General features: G+C 40.8%; 1 protein-coding gene across 5 annotated transcripts; it reads left to right on the top strand.

Annotated features, from left to right (window-relative positions):
* The first annotated feature begins 5,332 nt into the window (after window positions 1-5,332).
* Window positions 5,333-19,633, top strand: LOC125746015 (protein sidekick-1). Of its 5 annotated transcripts, XM_049019532.1 has the most exons (16): window positions 5,333-5,583; window positions 5,922-5,975; window positions 6,876-6,923; window positions 7,818-7,931; window positions 8,118-8,282; window positions 8,633-8,769; window positions 9,466-9,604; window positions 9,787-9,869; window positions 10,544-10,745; window positions 13,734-13,913; window positions 14,382-14,513; window positions 14,798-14,953; window positions 15,912-16,055; window positions 16,741-16,825; window positions 17,087-17,168; window positions 18,112-19,633. In XM_049019532.1, the coding sequence occupies exons 1-16, from the start codon at window positions 5,415-5,417 to the stop codon at window positions 18,532-18,534; spliced, it is 2,313 nt and encodes a 770-aa protein (XP_048875489.1). In that variant the 5' UTR covers window positions 5,333-5,414; the 3' UTR covers window positions 18,535-19,633. The 5 variants fall into 5 exon arrangements, with proteins under 5 accessions (XP_048875489.1, XP_048875491.1, XP_048875490.1 ...); XM_049019534.1 differs by lacking the exons at window positions 5,333-5,583; window positions 5,922-5,975 and adding an exon at window positions 5,982-6,785 and having other exon boundaries at window positions 7,818-7,929; window positions 8,123-8,282; XM_049019533.1 differs by lacking the exons at window positions 5,333-5,583; window positions 5,922-5,975 and adding an exon at window positions 5,982-6,785.
* Window positions 19,634-19,817: the final 184 nt, after the last annotated feature.

Below are 19,817 nucleotides of genomic sequence, written 5' to 3'. Positions count from 1 at the left end.
TACAAGGTGAAACTTGCCAGCACTTATTAGCGTTATAACGTTACATTGTTTTTTAATATGTGGAAAACGAAACACCGATCTTTACTTCGATTTAAAGGGGGAAAGACGTAGTTCAGTTGCTGTGCCGAATTCTGCACCCCTGCCGTGAAATGCATCCCCTGTCGGGAGCGCGCACTGCTCTTTACTTCGATTCGAAGGGGAAAAGACGTAGTTCCGTCAATCTAAATGCGCAACAGAAATATTACATTGCGATTGTAGTTTGTCACTGTTTCACTTCAGGAAAGCTGCATTTTACCCATATAAAACTGATAAACTGTGAGATGTAGACGATGAGCCCCGAACGAGAACATAGGCTATTTATTTGTCTCGCCATTATAGTTTACTATAGTTTATGAACAAGCAAGTCTTTGGCTTTAATAACAAAAGAAAATTACACAATACCATTCCATATACAAATTTAGCCATTTATTTTTTTCCACAATGAAGAGAATGTTGTGGTACAGTGATCTGAAATACCTAAATATAAAAGATGTTTGTCTTTGTGACGGCTTACCTGCATGGCAGTTAATCCATTTCCATTCTCTCCTTTGATTCTATCACGAAATTCTGTTAGCAACCAACACATTTAAGGAAATACAAAATAATTACTGAATTTCATAAATACCATATCACGTGCAGCACGCGAGGGAGGGGGGTACATTTTACTGCAGCTTACTTATTTCATATTTAAGAAACTGGCTCAGTAACTGTGTTGTTAGTACCTTACAAGGTTCGCACTGTTTATTCATATTATGAAAAGCATATTAGGAGAAGATCAACTGACAGGAACATGCAGGGGTGGAGGGGGATGCGTCCTTATGCTTTTCAAATCTAGCTGCACTGAAACTGATTCTGTGAAGTTTGCTTAGATAACAACTTTAGGTCCACTGTGTGTATTATCAAAAAATTATGATATGATCATCTCAGACAAAGATGCAGGGAACTGCACCCCCTTTGAATTCTGACTCGGAAAATGAAACTTGCTCAGATAGTACACTTTGCCACACAGAATGTACTCTCCAAAGCATCTTGTGATATAATTACCTGTCACAAAGATGCAGGGAGGGTTCATTTCACTCTGGTCGTGTCCTATGTGTCTTGTTCCGTGCGGCCAGCAGGTGTTCTGTTTTTCCTAGTGTGTATTAATCCTTTGCTTCCCCTTTTTGGTTTATCCTCAATTTGATATTGTTTATCCCTGTGTTTAATTTGTCTTGTTTATGGTTCTCTGCCCCTGCCGTGGTTAGGTTCTGTTTTCTTAGTTTCATTTCTTGTAAGTTCGGTGTTCATTAGTGTCAGTTTCTTCACCTGTGTCTTGTTGCCCTGTGCCCTCGTTGATTGGTTGTTTGATTCACGCTGCCTTTTGTTACTCCTCCTCTTCATCGTATTTAAGTGCCTGCCTTTGTTCATTTCCTCAGTCAGTTGTTGTTAGATGTCTGCGTTACTGTGTGTTTGAGACTCTGCCTGGTTTAATAATCCTGCTATCATTGTTCCCCTGATCCTTGTTTGGTTACTTTGATTCTTATAGTTACTTGTTTTGTTTTGTAGTATTTTTGCTCAGAACAAAAAACACAGTTTAGCACATATGCCAGTTAAGAGTAACACAATGAAAACTAGTCAGAATTTCTCCTGTTCTTCAAAAAGTTACTGATATCTTGTTAGAGAGCTAGATGAACACCACTTCAGTTCCCAAAACTCTCATCAGGGTACCCCAAACATTCCATGTCTTTATTATATTCCACAGCTCATTTTATTAACTTATTTAATTAGTTAAAAGTCAATGAGGTATTATGTGCTGCAAGGTGTACTAGTTGTCCAGTCAAAAACACATGGCTATAGTGGATAGTTGCTGCAAATTTTGGTTGATTTTAATAGAAGTTTTGAAATTTCCTGAGATTGATTAAATTTAGCCTTAAGAAAATCCACCTTTGCATTTTTGTTGGATATGTTATTTTCATGCACTAGAATCTGCTTACATATTTTGCATTCTAGTTAAATTGTTTTATTTCCGCTATTTGATTTAAGCCTAATGTGGCGCTTTCATTCTCAGTCACCAAAATTATGAGGAAATAGGCTACTGCACTCGCCGATAGAAATAGCACAATCATAGAAGTCCGTTAAAATCTGCTTTTCAGGCATGATCATCAGCAATACTGAACAGACCGTTCCGGTTTCCACGCAGGGGCCATTGTAACTGGCAAAATGCTGTTGCAACCTTGCAACGCAGGTGACGAAATTTCATCTTTTGAGGCAATTTCTTATTTATAACCGGGTTTAATTTAACTTAAATATTTAGATATTTATAATATTCACAATGCCGCAGTCTGAAAAACATATTGCATTATTAGGTCTACAATGAAGCCATCTAAAAATATAAATAAAATCTTATTAATTCCATGCGTAAATTTCTGACAGGTAGATATTAGACGTAATTGCTATTATATTAATGTATTTACGCGACAATTAAAAAAATCGCCGAAATGTTTACAAAAGTGGTGCCAAAAGCACTTCTATTTTAAGACGAAGGAAGTGAAACTCCTTTTTCCGTTAAAAAAAAAAGTGCAAATCGAGCCGATTGCACATGTACAAACATGTAGCCTACAGGCTACAGAGCAATGGATTTCACAATGTTTTCGATTGACTTAATTTCAAGATATATCGTACAGGTCTAACTAATATCCGTGTTTTCGCTGTACGTCTCTTATGTTACTTGTTCCGTGGTCACATAACAGTCATTAACAGCGTCAAGTTTAGATCTTATGCTGGGTTTTATACTTAGACCTATTTATATTTTAGTCTTTATATAGGCCTAATAGGTTGTGATGTACTGCCTGCTAACATTTTATATTAACATGCATAATCTTGTTAAACAATAGTGAATTGTTGAGCAAATTTGAACCTTTTTAATGTAATATAAAAGGTAGGATCCCTCACGTATTTGTAAGGCCATAACTTCGACTTTGGGTTGCACATTAGGGGGGAGGGGTGAAGTCTCCACTCATGTAAGGGGCTCCAGAGGGTTTTATTAGCTGGTTTTCATTATGGGGGGTAGGGGTTGCAACCCCCCCACACCATAATTTACGCCCATAGTTTTTCGCCAGTAAACCACATTACCCACATGGGGATATAGAAGCTTATTTCTGTGCATAACGTCTCAAACTGTTTTGGCTATTTGCTTTATTAAAATTAGTACCGTACATAAAATTCAAGAAAGCGGCTCCAGTTGCAGCTTGTCTTCAAGTTCACTTTTGTTTTCCAATTAGGCCTAGTAGTTTAGGAACTTATTCAGTTCCGTTACAGAAAGGCAATATATCATTTTACATGCATGCATTTCAGCTATTAAATGCTAAATGAAACTTTTCAACCAAGGTATAATTAATCAAACTCTCAGCCCATGGAAAGTAGTCCTAAGTTATGTGATATGCCTAACGTTTTAAAATATGATGGCCTACACTAAAGAACTCAGAGAAACCAAAAAATGGAGACGGAAGTACACTCCCTCATGTACTGTTAACTCGCTAAAACACAGACGATCTACGCTTTGCGTGATTTGACTTCTAATAGTTTTAGCAATTTGACTTTTCTTATTTTTTGATAAGAAAATGTTCGATTTGTCGGCTCGTTTTGAAAATGCTTTGTGTTTCTGCAACTGACTCAAATTGGACCCTCAACACCAGCTCCATTGCCAAGAAGGCCCAGCAGCGTCTCTACTTCCTGCGGAGACTGAGGACAGCGCACCTTCCACCCCCAATCCTCACCATGTTTTATAGAGGGACCATAGAGAGCATTCTCTGTGGCTGCATCACAGCCTGGTACGGGAATTGCAGCGTCTCGGACTGCAAGATCCTACAGAGGATTGTGAGGACAGCCGAGAAGATCATTGGGGTCTCTCTCCCCTCTATTACGGACATCTACACCACATGCAGCATCCGCAAAGCCACCAGCATTGTGGATGACCCCTCACACCCCTCACACACACTCTTCTCCCTCCTCCCATCTGGCAAAAGGTTCCGGGCCTCCACTGCCAGAATGGGGAACAGCTTCTTCCCTCAGGCCATCAGACTCCTCAATTGGAACTGAACACAATCCCCCCCCCCACACACACACACACTCATATCTGTACATCTGTATATACTATTTATTGTTATTTATTGCCTCTCAACTCTTTACTCTTCTATACCATAGCAGTTTTGCACAAATAACCCTCACTGCTACCATACAGTAACTCCACCATTAATTTGCACTATATGTTGTCTTGTCAATTTGTACTGTTATGCTGTCCTGTCTGCACTTATGATGTTGCTCTGTCTTTGTCTTGCTCTGTGTTGCACCATGGTCCTGGAGGAACGTTATCTCATTTCACTATATACTGTGTGTATGGTTGAAATGACAATAAAACCTACTTGACTTGACTTGACTTGACTTGAATTAGTAATAAAAAACCTCTATACCGTAATGTGGCCGTAAAATCAGACATATTTTGGCATTTCTCTAAATTCTACTTTATTCCGTCGTCCAGAAGTGTGGAACACTCAAAAAGAGAACACAAAGAAAGCGCAAAGCACTATGTAAGTAGTTTAGCTGAACTCCATTTATCAAACGCTTTGCCAGACGGATCCTCAGTAAGAGCAGAAATGCGATCATATAGAGACACGGAGGCAGCCGGAGCCAAACTCCTAAATCACGCAAACTGGTCCCCAGCGCGTGTGGCCCCTATCCGTTCGCCGTCCCATCGAGAAGGGCCCAGCTGCAGACGCCTGTAGAGTGGAGATCCACTGGAAATACGTCATCTCCACAAGAAACATGTTATCTCAACTCTGCGGTACAGCGAATTAACCTTAACCTTAACCCTAACCAGAACTCCACTTTACGTCCTTAAAGATCACATGTTTCCTGTGGAGGTGACATATTTCTGGTGGATCTCCACTCTACAGGCGTCTGCAGCTAGACCCTCTTGGTCCCACCTGCGTCCATGCGTGGGAGTTTGTGCGTGTCAGTCTCTGTATTTCTGTCTGTGTGCTTATCTCTCTATGGTAGGCCTATGTAGCCTATGTGAGTATGTGTCAGCAGGGGCGCCGCTAGCAATTTTGGGCCCTATGACAAAATATGAGGTTGGGCCCCCCTACCACACCCATTCAGATCTCTGGGGGCCCCTAAAGGGCGTGGGCCCTTAGAATTGTCCCAACTTTCCCCCCCTTAGCGGCGCCCCTGTGTGTCAGTGTATCTCTGTCTCTGATATGGTCTTTATCTGTATGCTTGAATAATCTTTCTATGTGTGCGTCTGTGTATCGGTTTGAGTGTGTGTGTGTGTGTGTGTGTGTGTGTGTGTGCGTGCATGCGTGTGCGCGCGCACGTGGGTGAGCGTGAGAACGCGCGCTATGTCTGATGTCCTGTCGTCTATCTTTGCTCATCTCTCACCAGTTCTGCACCCTTTCGGCAAACCCTCCCGAAGAGGTACTATGGCCGGCGCGACTACGGCTCTATGCAGAAACAGGAGTCTACGAAACCATAAAGAATTTCACCAGTTCGTCTTTGTCGTCATCATTTGTGAGTCTTTATTTTTGCTAGACATAAGTTATGCCTCCAGACATCATTCTCTTCTAGCGCAGTCCAATTATAACTTGCGCGAAGCTAAAATAGGGGCATGTGTTTGAACATTTAACAGCGCTGGAAAAGCTGAGATAATGCTGCACAGCGGCTGCTTCACTTATGAAGGTTTACGTATTTTGTTTGAAATATCGCTCGAAAAAGACTGAAAAGGCGTACCATAAAACGTATACGGGCTGCGCTTTGCTTTCTAGGTTTTCGTGGTTAGTAAAAACACGATATTTCGAGTTTAGCAATTGACATTTTTGCATGTAACTGCCACTTTTCTCTGTTTATAGGCTGCCTGTCTGGGTGTTGCTGGTTTTCCACTGTCAACACAATGGCTTATGGCGGTATTTTACTTGTTTATGTTTTAAAGCATCCTTCTTTTTGTAATGTAAAACGACCATTAAAATGTGTTACAAGTGTGACTTTGGCAAGTGTTTTAGTGGTAACCTTGTCCATGGTGAAATAGTTTAATCTCAGATACAAGGATTTATGTCGGGCGAAATTTCTGATTAATTTCGGATTAATTAAGTTTAATTAACTGACTCAATGGAACAAAAATCTGCATATATTTCAAAATTACTGATCCTCAGTTTGCTTAATCTGTGATCATTGTACTTTAAGAATAGTCTAACTAGTTCTTTATGGCATGGTCTGTTTTGAATTGGTTAAAATTATTCTGTAGTAAAGTGAGACAAATATATACCTCTACAACTTAAATATACACCGCAGATACACTATTTTTAATTCATATTTGTTCACGTAGGCAAGTTGGAGGTGTGATTGTGTGGTGGAAGACACGACACAGCTGGTCTCGAGCTGTGCTGCGATTCTCGCACATAAATTCACTGTCACACATTGACGCCTTGCGTGTGCAGGTGCCTGTTACCAGCAGCAAAGCTAGAAATTCTGGGGCCCTTGAGAAAATGTTTCCTACAAATGTAGAACAGGAGTCTTATGGTAAACAGCCACAATAAAGTGCTGGCCACTTGAATCAGCCCCCCTGCCTGTTACATGTGGAGATCTGTGAGGATGCTGAATGTAAGGGTCTCTGCTACCCCCCCCCCCCCCAAAAAAAGTTAAATTAATCAAATTAAACATTGGAAAAAAATGAATCAGATGGATTTTTGCTGACAAAGGATTACTACTTTTAAGAGGTGATCTCAGTTTACCACAGTTAGGAGCTTTTGGTTTATATGGATGGACAGAGCCTGACAAACAGTAACCTATATGTTTTTATTCCCCAGTCAACAGCAAACCATGTTCCAGTTATGAGCACTGCCGTTCATCTCCAGGTGAGCTGTTATATCTATATTTTCTTACGCAGCCACAGAAAGTAATGACAGCCACTACTGCAGTAATTACTGTAATATCATTGTGGTTGTACTTAATGATATAATATCTGATACGCTCTGATGGTGTGGATGCAGTATTAAAAAAAAAAATCAAAACAGATTTTGTTTCCAGCAGGGGCATTACCAGGGCTATAGCTCAGAGATCTGAGAATCTGTCCGAGGGCATGAGCACGATCATTAAAACATCAGAGCCAAATGATTCGGGGCTCATTCGCATTCATTCCGGGCTTCAGATAGTCCCTGGAGTAACAGATAGTTACAATGTCCTGTCTAGCTTTCATTAATTTATTATTATTTGTTATATGGGCCAGACCTGTGTCTTTTACAAGGTACAGAGCTGTAATAAGGATTTGCTGTAAGCCTGGAAATAACGTTATGTCAGGAGTCGTTTCAGATCCGTCCCACAAACGATCTGGCTGGTTATTTGCTGCTTTCGTGGCGTGTGTGAACATGCAGCTGAGCTCTTCGGCATTGGTGATACTTGTCTTGTCTGTTACCGATTAGCACGGACAGTCTGCCATAGTGAATAGGAAAAATAATATATTTCACAACTTTTGCTTTAGTTTTGGAATGAATCGAACTGTTACATAAGAGTTCATGGCAGTTATTGAGAGATAGATATGTAGTTTTGTGCCATTTTTTTCTGGGAGACGATATAACCACATAAATGGATGAAAATCTAAAATTATGTAAAACTAAGAATTCATCACAAATGATATTTATATTCTGAATTTTATATCTAACTGTGTATTTTTCAGTAAAATAATTCCTTTACCTGTAAAGCTCTCTTAAGACAGTAGCTGCTATTTATGGTTAATGAATTGTGTCTTTTAGATGGTGTGCATGATTTGGATTGTTTCTGGATTCGGAAGGGCAAGATGAAATGTACCTGGAAGTCAGGGAGATGGTCTTCAAGCAATGCAATGTATACATTTATCCATGAACAGTAAGTTTTTAAATTATTCTCTGGAAATGTTCAGACTTTCGTAGCTGTCTCTTTCAAATTAGAATTTGTCAGGCATGTTCATTTCCCTATTAATTTGTAATCTTAAATTAATTATACATTAATTTGTAATTTTTATCAACTGAATAAATAATGCTTTACTTAAAATTTTTTTTGATCTTTTTCACGGTTACGGAAATTGGGTCTATACCGTCCAAACCACCAAAACACATCAAATACATTCATCGAGTTTCTGGTATACAAGGCAGATAAGCTGAACGCTTGTGTTATTGATGCAAGTCATATTGAGATGAATTGTACTATGACAAATTTCAGTGGAATACCACAAAATCTGAGTAAGTTTTTCAAGGCAAGCATAATTAATGCACTAAATAAATTGAGTTTAATTTAACATACTTTAAATAATTAACCTATAACAATAACATAGCTTTGTTTTATTTGTATGTGATAAAAAAATCATTTTTTTAATTTTTAAGTGATGTCCTACTTGTAAGTGCTGATGTAACATTGTAGGTAGAGATAAAAATTAATGTGCAAATCTGATGTCAATAAACTGTATCAGGAAAGCTGGATTGGTTGATTTAACTAAAGATATTATCTTTGACTGATGATTAACTAGCTTTTTTTTTTTCAAAATATAGCATACTGAAGAACATGTTTTTTCTTTTATATCGACAACTTCAAGGTCGGTGCCATCCCAGAAACAATATCGACTTTAAACGATATTCAAGGCAGTTGGACATAATGCCATCTTGGGAGGAAGCTTATGTTAAGGATTATGTTGTACGAATCAGGGAGATGGGCGGCGAATTCTGGAGAATGGTATGGTACATTGCTCTGCACGCTACGTTGGTATATCACTCTGTGAAGTATAAACAGGGGGTGGCATGGTGGTGCAGTGGTTAGCACTGTTGCCTCACACCTCTGGGACCCGGGTTCGAGTCTCTGCCTGGGTCACATGTGTGTGGAGTTTGCATGTTCTCCCCATGTCGCCCAAAAACATGCTGAGGCTAATTGGAGTTGCTAAATTGCCCGTAGGTGTGCATGTGTGAGTGAATGGTGTGAGTGTGCCCTGCGATGGGCTGGCTCCCCGTCCTGGGTTGTTCCCTGCCTCATGCCCATTGCTTCCGGGATAGGCTCCAGACCCCCCGTGACCCAGTAGGATAAGCGGTTTGGAAAATGGATGGATGGATGGATGGATGGAAGTATAAACATGTAAGCAAGCTTGTGAAGTTGATTCAGCCTCTCTAGTAGTGTGGGGGGAAAATATGGTAATACAGATACAAATGGGATTCATCTGTCTCTCAGTAGGGTTATGGAATTGTCCATAATGTTGTTGGTTCAAATCCCATGGCCAAAATAGAAATTATATTATTTGTGGCCTGGTGAGAAAGATGGGATACGTGAAAACTGCCCAGTTTTCCCACAGACACAAAGACAGCAGCCGTCTCATACTGGAGAAAGAAAATGTTAAGGATTCATTTTTTTTTTTCTACCGTTACTGTCTACCTCCTGCAGCTGCAGCCAGTATCTAAAGAGATGAACAGCATTGCAGCCAATCTTACGTCATCAAAGTCCTATGAGATACAAGTGCAGTGTGTCACCAGCGACCAGTGCAGTCAATGTCCATGGAGTCAAATCGTCACTGTGCCACCAGGCAAGCTCTTCCGAATTTCATCGCTGTGTGATGTTCTGAATGACACTGGCGTGAAATATTTAACCAAAAACAAAAAGAAATTGGTTACCACAATGTATCATTTCAGAGATATAGCAAGCAAAAATGCCTTTATGAAAAGTAATTGATCATATATTTTTGGCCATTGTATGTTGTTTTTACAGAGTTGACAGATAATCCAACAGTCGACAACTTAGAAGTCAGCCCATATGAAAAGGGGAAAAGAATGATTATCATACACTGGAAGGTGACTATCTGAACTATACTTCAGTACTTTGCTGGATAAAATTAGTTTGTAGCTGAGGTGCTCTGCTAACTAACTGTGAACAAGCGTCAACAGTCGGCAGTTTTTGTGCTCTGGGGCTTGATCCTCATCGTTCAGTGGAGGTTGACACCATAAACGGGAAGCAGAAGGAGAAACAGAAATGGGGTGGAGCTGGGTCAGTGTTAACCCCCATCCCACTTCTGCGAGTAACCTTTACAAAAAAGTTAGGACGCTGTGTAAACTGTAAATAAAAACAGAATGCAATGATTTACAAATCATATAAACACATATCGTGCGCTGTGATGGGCTGGCCCCCCATACTGGGTTGTTCCCTGCCTTGTGCCCATTGCTTCCAGGATAGGCTCTGGACTCCCCACAATCCAGAAGGATAAGTGGTTTGGAAAATGGATGGATGGATAAACCCATATCTAATTGAAAATAGAACAAACACAACAATCTTTATTGCTTTATGAGAAATATATGCTCAATTTACATTTGATGCCTGCAACATGTTTCAAAAAAGTTGGGATGGGCATGTTCACCACTGTGTTGTAGCACCCCATGTGACCATATTGTAGCTTGATTCATCCAGCAAGCTGAAAAGTCAACTCATGATCCCATGAGATGAACTCGACACCACCATTTTATTCCCACAGCTCGAGGGGTACCGTTTAGTGGATGGTTACAACGTGATGGTGGCAAAGGAATCCAGAGAGTTCCAGGAGATGTTAAGCACTTCACAGCCTCCGTTGAGGCTCCTTCTCTCAGACTCAGCCTATATCATCAGCATCGTGGCCTTCAACCAAGCAGGGGCTTCCCCCCCCATGATGACTTCTGTGCAGACTGCAGACGATGCTGGTATGGGGGTCTTTTCTGCGGCTACCTAGCGCCAGACACTCAGAATACCAAGTGTCATGTTTAGCATTTAGCAGGTTGTCAGCTGATTTTCTTTACAAACCAATCATTGATTAGTTAAACTTCATAAAAGTTTGGTGGGGGCAGTGAGTGGTTTGGCAGGTTGGGTGATTGTGAGGGCATTTTTTTGATTATTGGGACTTTAATCCCAATTGTGACTTTTTGCTTTTTCAAAGAAATGTCCGTCATTTGGATAAAAAGCATCTGCTAAATAAGTAAAATATAATTGTAATGTATACAAGTTAATATTAGTTGTATATATTTATAAATCAGTTTAGAAATTTAATGAAGATTCAATTGTGATCTGTTTTCTTAGGTCTTAGAAATTTAGCCCATGGTCACTTTATGTAAACAAATACGTAATGAAGTTTATTTTTTAATTTGTTTTTTTCCATTTTAAGCTGATAGTCACAGAGTCTTATTTTGTCTGTTTCATAGTAAATTCTGGGTCTTTCAAAGGTTTGGTGTAGGGTTGCACGATATGAAGATATATACTGAACAAAAATATAAACGCAACACTCTTGTTTCTGCTCCCATTTTTCATGAGATGGACTTAAAGATCTACAATTCATTCCAGATACACAATATTACCATTTCTCTCAAACATTTCTCACAAATCAGTCTAAATGTGTGATAGTGAGCACTTCTGCTTTGCTGAGATAATCCATCCCACCTCACAGGTGTGCCACATCAAGATGCTGATCTGACATCATGGGTAGTGCACAGGTGTACCTTATACTGCCCACAATAAAAGGCCACCCTGGAATGTGCAGTTTTTTGCTTTATTGGGGGTCTGGGGACTCAGAACCGGTCAGTATCTGGTGTGACCACCATTTGCCTCATGCAATGCAACACATCTTCTTCGCATAGAGTTTATCAGATTGTCAATTGTGGCCTGTGGAATGTTGGTCCACTCCTCTTCAATGGCTGTGCGAAGTTGTTGGATATTAGTGGGAACTGGTACACGCTGTCGTATACGCCGGTCAAGCACATCCCAAACATGCTCAACGGGTGACATGTCCGGTGAGTATGCTGGCCATGCAAGAACTGGGACATTTTCAGCTTCCAAGAACTGTGTACAGATCCTTGCAACATGGGGCCGTGCATTATCTGTCTGAGTGGCTGGTCTCAGACGATCTTGGAGGTGAACCTGCTGGATGTGGAGGTCCTGGGCTGGTGTGGTTACACGTGGTCTGCGGTTGTGAGGCCGGTTGGATGTACTGCCATATTCTCTGAAACGCCTTTGGAGACGGCTTATGGTTGAGAAATGAACATTCAATGCACGAGCAACAGATCTGGTTGACATTCCTGCTGTCAGCATGCCAATTGCACGCTCCCTCAATGCTTGTGGCATCTGTGGCATTTTGCTGTGAGACAAAACTGCACATTCCAGGGTGGCCTTTTATTGTGGGCAGTATAAGGTACACCTGTGCACTACCCATGATGTCAGATCAGCATCTTGATGTGGCACACCTGTGAGGTGGGATGGATTATCTCAGCAAAGCAGAAGTGCTCACTATCACACATTTAGACTGATTTGTGAGAAATGTTTGAGAGAAATGGTAATATTGTGTATCTGGAATGAATTGTAGATCTTTAAGTCCATCTCATGAAAAATGGGAGCAAAAACAAAAGTGTTGCGTTTATATTTTTGTTCAGTGTATATCATGTGACGATAGAAAAATTCATACTCTTGTTTCATATTATGCTCTATCATTTATTTTGTGTCACATGTGATCTTTTGGGTAATATTTTAAATAATTTGGACTACAGAAATGTCATTACCAAATCCGTACCACCTATCTGATTTGTGCCTCACGCATCTCCCCATGTCTGATATTTTTAAGTATGACCTTTTCTGCCGATCAGTTTGTTTTGTCATTTTACAGTGAACTAAATTTACAACAAACTGCAGTGGTCGCTTTATTGTTTAATGAGAACTGGTGTTAATGATTCCACTTACTGAAAAAAAAAAACATTTTCTTTGCATGTCATTTTGAGTTTTCACTCCAGTCGTTTTCAGATTTTGGATCAATACTTTTAGCTAAATATCCCATATCTGAAATATTAGTTTATATTTCCATCAGTAGCAATTGCTGCTATCCAGTGACCTGATGTTTTAGTACTTATAGCTTTGGTTCACTTTGAACTGAATTATGAAGTTTGTCATATTTTGCATTTTTTTGCAGTCATATCACTCCACATCAGCAGAATCAGAAAAAAATGGACAAGTTCTTTGTCCTAGTGGCATAATGTACTGACTTTACTGGCAGCCATCAGAGACGTACACGGTCACCTTACCATGACTGGGGTAACCTAATGAGACCCATAAACACCCTCAGACACAAGTGCTGGAGCTATGCAGAACTTTTATTAAGCAGAGAACACAAAGAATCCAAAATCAGGTTATCGCATTCGGAACCGGTGGTGATTGCTCACAAGGAATACGTAAAAAGAACCTGATTTTAAGAAAAATATTAAGGGGATCATGTTGGGTCATGAAATTGTTGTGAAAATAAGTGGTTCAAATGGGGTAACATTGTAAAATATGCTGGAAAGTGTAATGCCTAATGGTGGTACAAACCAGTCCCTGCAACAGACTCAAACACCACGAACCTGAAACTGTTTACCTTTTTATACGTTATACATTTTATATTTTGTTACATGTTTAATTGAAAATTTGCACAAAAAGGGGTAAAATAATCTAATATCAGTAAATACCTTTTATTTGTCATGTATATAATTCAAAATGTAATAAATAGGTCTTTCCATGTGGTCGTTTTATGTAAACTCTTTGTTCATTGAATTTACATAAAATGTGCTATATCGTGATATGTATTGTTATTAGGATATGAAATGAAATGATATCAGAAAATGACATTTTTGTCATATCATACAGCCCTAGAAAAAACAAACATTTCCTTTTTTAAGGTTTTTTTGGGACGCTGAACATCACTTTCAACAGCAACATGAGCTTCGTGGTCGCCTGGGGTATCGACCTCAGCCCGACATACCGCTGCTTTTCTGTGGAGTGGTGGCTGATGGGAGAGAAACCGTCCTGGCAATCCTTTTACCTGAAGAAGGGACACCACAAGGAAATTATCCTGAAAGGTGACTTTCTGTGTTCACTGACATTGGCATGAAGGTAACGGAGCAGCAATATTGTTGATTTTGTATATCACATAGCTAGTCCCCAGGGAGCATGGAAACGTAACCACTCACAGCAATTATTCCTTACTTTCAAATACATCTGTTTTTGGTTGCTTGGACATTGCCCTGTTCTGACACCAGCTCATAGTGGTCATGTGGAGTTACTGAGGGACGGGATGCAAAATCCATTGAAGTGCTGATTGGCAAATAATGCTGCCGGAGGGAAGTTATGTATGATGGAGGGAAGGTATGAAATGATGTTATGATGCAAGCTGCCTTGAAATCATGGCAGGGAATGTGCATGTCATCTGTTTTACCGAAACAGTCAAAAAATGAAGACGCTGTGTGTGACATAAATGTGCCGCTTTTAGGAAACAGAGAAATGATTTAATTACATCTAATTCTATTGCATTTAATATCCTTTTTTAGCCCCTCTGCAACCATACAAGAAGTACTTTTTCCTCCTCAATGTGAGGCCAGACAAAAGCACTTGCAACCTGGAGCATGTCAACAACAGTGAGGCTACATACGGCAGGACTCAGCAGTACGCCTTGGAAGGAAGTAAGCTTTACCAGCACTATCTCGTTATATCATATCTATAGTGTCCTGTGTAGACTTTTTTTGGCAAAATATGTGAACTGAAGTTTAAATCCATGTGGTCATGGCTGTGCGGTTTTGGGGGGTGTGGTGGTGCTGTCATCTCTGAGGAACTGACATGGGGACAGGGATAACTTCGATTTGACACGTCTTTGATCAGATCTTGGTGCCAGCTGGTTTTTTGTTTTCTTTCCTGGAGAATGATATTCTTGTTGCCAAGCATAGAATTGTGTCTCGCTTCACTGCAGCTCCTGTGAGTGCCCCAGCGAACATCACAAGTTTAAACGCAACACGCAACTCTCTGGTCGTGCAGTGGAGTCCCATCGCAGAAGACGACCTCCGGGGCTTTCTGCTCGGCTACCGAATCTACTACAGCAAAAACAAACAGGAAAACCAGTCCATAGGTACAGCAGTCGAGCGTTTGGCTTCTTCCATTCAGTCTGTATGGCGGCAGTACTTTTCCCTCATACCTCGCAGAACTTGGTAAAGCAATTTACATTAGTAAATAGGCTAAATGTCTGGACCTGTTGGTGACTCCAAATCCGGTAGTGTGAAAAGTGTTGCGGCTGGCAATGAGTACAATGACGAGCAAAGACATATGGTGAAGTGAAACCCGAAGGAAGAGTTAAAAAAGGTGTAAAACTTTCAGTTTGTTTAGAAACTCTTCTTAATGTTTAGGGATACTGACCCAAGGGTACTGTTTCCAGAAAGTTCCATGTATACAAGGGTTAATTTGTCACACATTTGTAAATGTTAAGAGTGTGTTGTCATTTGATTACAGTTTTAACAATTTGCAATTCGTAGCATATTGACTCTAGAATTGTCATTTCCCTGTGTCCATGTGTGGTTTTGCAACAGAACGTAGTTTGGAGACCTGACAGTCTCATCAGTGATTTCTCCTTGTGAAAGATCTTGTAGGGTGCAACCGCCTGTCACTAATCATTAATGTAGTGTGTAAATCACCACGACTTCAAGATTCCCAATTACAAAATGACAAATTATGTGGTGTATAGCAACGCTATTGCAATTTGACGACTTTGAATCACGTGTAGTGTGACCTTAGCCTTAAGTGCCTTAAGTCTTTGGGAGCCGTCCGTCATATGACATCTGGATGTGATTAAAGCTCTTTCAGTATGCTGTGCTCAGACCACACATTAGTGCCAAACCCTCTGCTGGCCACAAACAGTCACTGCAGTGAATAATAAATAAACATAGGAGATGCTGAAGCAGCAACCAGATAGCAAGCTACGATCTTCAAACTCTGCTCGCTAACTACTTATTTAGTTGGGGGGGGGGGGGGGGGGAGGCACCTGTCACAACATGTAATGTCTAAGAAATAACTCTTTGTCTGCTATCTATCAGTTGTCCAGGTGGGGCACACAGAACACTCCCATGTGCTGTCTGATCTGAAGGAGCACACGGTTTACATGCTACAGATGTCGGTCTTCACTGCGGCTGGGGAGGGTGTCCGGAGCAAGCCCGTCTACCTTAAAACCAAGCCACCTGGTAACCTATAAAGTTATTCTCTTGGTCCAGTTATCTCTCTAGACAGTCTTTTAAACAAACGCACTCCATACAATGTGGGAAAAATTAAAAGACCACAGCACAATTTTTTGTTTCACTCATTTTTCAGTTTATGGGTGTGCATCTGTGAATAATATATATTTTTCGCAAATTTCAACCTGGTTTTTATGTTTCTCATTAATGTAGTGCTTCTTCCTTGCTTTATATGTCTTCAGTTCTGCTTCTAGAAGCCTGATACAAACTATCCTAGCAGTGCACTTCACAACTGCACTTACTTTTTCCCACTTCTTTTCAAGGTCACTTGATGTCATCCTTCGATTCATGAGAAACTGTCGGATAAGTCAATGGTCATCTCTGGCATTAGAATGATGCTTCCGCCCTCTAGCTGGCTTGTTTTTGATCATTCCCAGTGTTTCCAACTTATACTGCTGTCCTACAACCTGAGCCAGGAAGCAGCCTGCCTCGAAGTGTAGCCCTCTCCCAGCAGAACCACAATTAAACCAGGATTTTAAAATGTAGATTTGTTTAAAAATACAGAGTACACGTCTGTGTATATGCTGGCGTTTGCCATAAATGCTGTAATTTCGACCATTATACAAAAAATAACTGCAATTAAAAACAGTTTAAGCACCATGCAGGGCTGAAATGGAGTCTGTCACCCCTTCAGATCTGAGTGCAGTCAGACTTGTGGGAGTTATTACAGTGGTACTGCTGTTTCTCTGCGTGCCTGTTTTCTCCAGATTGCTTAAAAGGTACACTTACATTTGAATAATATTCATTCGTTTTGTATCTTATATCTAGCAGACATGTCAGTCATCTAAATTGTTTCAATGTTGTAGCGGTTCATTTTATTATCTTTAATGACAGTAGGTTTATATATATATATGTGTGTGTGTGTGTGTGTGTGTGTGTGTGTGTATATAGATATATCAGTGAATGAGAGAGAGTGAAACAGTTGAATGAAAGACCTAGTGCTTAAAGCAGAAATCTTCATAATAAATAGCTGTTTTTAGGGTGAAGACAGTTTTCTGGCCCAGTATACCCAACCCCGGCAACAGCAATGCAGTCCAGAAAATAGATGGCGCACACAGTCTCGTAAGTACTGATATCAGAGAGAAACACTCAAACTTATGCCCATAATTTCCACTTCAGTTTCAAATGCTGTTGATAACGTTTGAAGTTTGCTTCAGACAGAAAAAGTCACCCCCCACCCCCACCCTGGAGTGCATTCCAGGAAACCAGCGTCTGGCCACCAACTCGTTTTCTATTTTTACGCAGATGTTGCTGTTCAAGTTATTTTGGTGACCTCACCTGACAAGTACACATCTGGGTGCCTCAGACATAGCTTGGACTTTCTCTCATACCGCAATGGGTACTTTTATGGGTTGTTCCACCCACAAAATTATGTCCATTACATCCAGTCGTCATGCTAAATCCGCTGAGTGTTTGACTTAAGTTTGCTTTTATGAACGATCACATGTATACTGTATAACTGCATTGTTGCTAAAAATCAGCAAACCTAAACACGGATGCAAAACTCTCTTAGCTAGGCAGGTTGTGGAAGGTCGTCATGCACCATTGTGATCCTGTCATTCCTGGCAGATCCAAGGCAAATAAGTACTTATTTGCACCATTTCAACAAGAAATTACCATGCGTATTGCTTTACACAGAGGATGCGTACCAGTTATGTTAATTCCCTGACAGTTCCTAAGTATACCACTGTTACACTGGACCCCAAAATCTCATCCACTGGGAACGACAGGTTAGATCCCGGGACCAAACAACGTGGGCCTTGACCCTCTCACATTATTTATTTAGCTTTTATCAAGAATGACGTATATTTCTGAGAATGCAGTCAGACACTGACTGGTGCAATTAGGGATCAAGGGCCTCGCTCAGGGACGCAACAGCGAAATTGTTCTGCTGAGCCTGGGAGTAGAACCAGCGACCTTCTGATGACAGGCACAAGTTACTAACCCACTGAGCCACACATCGACCTAGAACATTTACGTACTGAACGTGACCTTCTGCTCCCAGGACCCACAGGACATCCTGGAGCCCATGGGGCATGGCCGGCTGGCCCATGTGAAGGAGAGCAACACGAGCAGCCTGCATATCATTGAGGACGAGGTGAGCCCCCAGCCCAGCTGCAGGAGCCCACTCATGGCGGAGATGGCCGGACAATGTGCAGCAGAAGAGGAGGGCCAGGCTGTCGGTGGGGACAAGGAGTCACCTGCAGCCACACCGCCATCCGCTCAGCCCTGCCCTGGGGACTACACCACCATGGCGCTCTTCCAGCAGATGACAACCCAATCGATGCTGAATGGTGCAACTCTGGTCAGCAAGCCAGGAGACGCTTGTCACACCAAACCGGACCAAGACTATATCCAGCAGGCCATCTGCTTAAGCATCAAGTGGTGCCATGAGGACAGTGACAAGGTCGAGATGTCCATCCTGTGAAGGTAAAATGGCCCACCCATGACCTGCGGCCAGCTACCCTGGGTGGAGACACTGTTACATTTCAATGTGAAGTGTTTCTCCCAAACTGGACCCTTCACTGCAAGACAGGATGAAAATGAGAGCAGTGTGCAATTAAATCGGGTCTGCATCACGTGGGCTCAATCACTGGACTGCTTCCTAGCAATGCAGCAATATTGTTTATGAAATTTTTTACTTGATATACTAACCTTGCAAACACAGGCCTGTATTTCTCTGGCATTTACATATAAATCCAGGTCACTTGATAATGAACTGAATCTGGATAAATGTGCATAGATCGGTCCCCTACCCACTGTTCTCAGTTATGGAGTTTGGGGAACTCACTTTTATTTACATGTAAGGCCACATTGTAGTGGTCTACAAATACAAACTGCATTACAAAGAGTGATGGTCATATCTTGAAATGAAAAAAAAAACAAGCATTTCTGTAATTCTCTGAGCAATACAATATTCTTTATATACACATATACATGGTGTTTCGGGAATCAATCCTGGGAGAATTTCATAAAGCAGGATTTCTTGCTTAGCCAGATAACATCACATTTAAGGTAGTCTGAGCTACATTTAAGTGGACGAAGACATAGCCCATTTAACACAGACTACCTTAAATCCAACAAGTTATCCGGCTAAGCAATAAATCCGGCTTCATAAAAATACCGCCCTGTTGTCTCATATCCTTTTTACTGTAATTTTGAGGCTGCTGGAATTTGAGAAAAGCTGTTCCTGGAGCAGAAAGACAGTGGTGGGGAGAAACTAGAGAGGCAGTATGGAAGAGATGCCCGTTTTAATCACAATCACAACTGTTACAAGTTCATGACAAGGCAATTATTTACAGTTAGCATGGGATCCAGAATGAAAAGGAAACAAATGACCCCCCCGCCCACCCTGGTTATTAAACATGATCGCATTCATGGTCACTGACCTCTTGTCAGATGCTGGCAGCGGAAACGTCAGAATGTAAACAGCCATTTTACTATCAAATGGGAAGAGTAAATCAGGGACTGAACTTTTTTCAAAACATCAAACCGTCACCAATAAAACTATCTTCGCAAATATACAATGAATATCTCTTTGTGAAGACTACACACATCCACCCAGTACCCAGATAAGCCAGAGAGCTGCATTAGGGATTAGAAAAAATACGCTTTGCAACAAAGTACCAGCATACACTAAATTTAAGCCTCAAATACAAGCAGACCTTTTTTCAGTATTACAAATTGTGATCAGTCTACCATTAATCAAAT

Source organism: Brienomyrus brachyistius, chromosome 7 (assembly GCF_023856365.1).
Source record: "Brienomyrus brachyistius isolate T26 chromosome 7, BBRACH_0.4, whole genome shotgun sequence".
In the NCBI taxonomy this organism is placed as follows: Eukaryota; Metazoa; Chordata; class Actinopteri; order Osteoglossiformes; family Mormyridae; genus Brienomyrus; species Brienomyrus brachyistius.
Note: the sequence above shows the minus strand (reverse complement) of the source record. Positions and strands in the feature narration are given on the sequence as shown.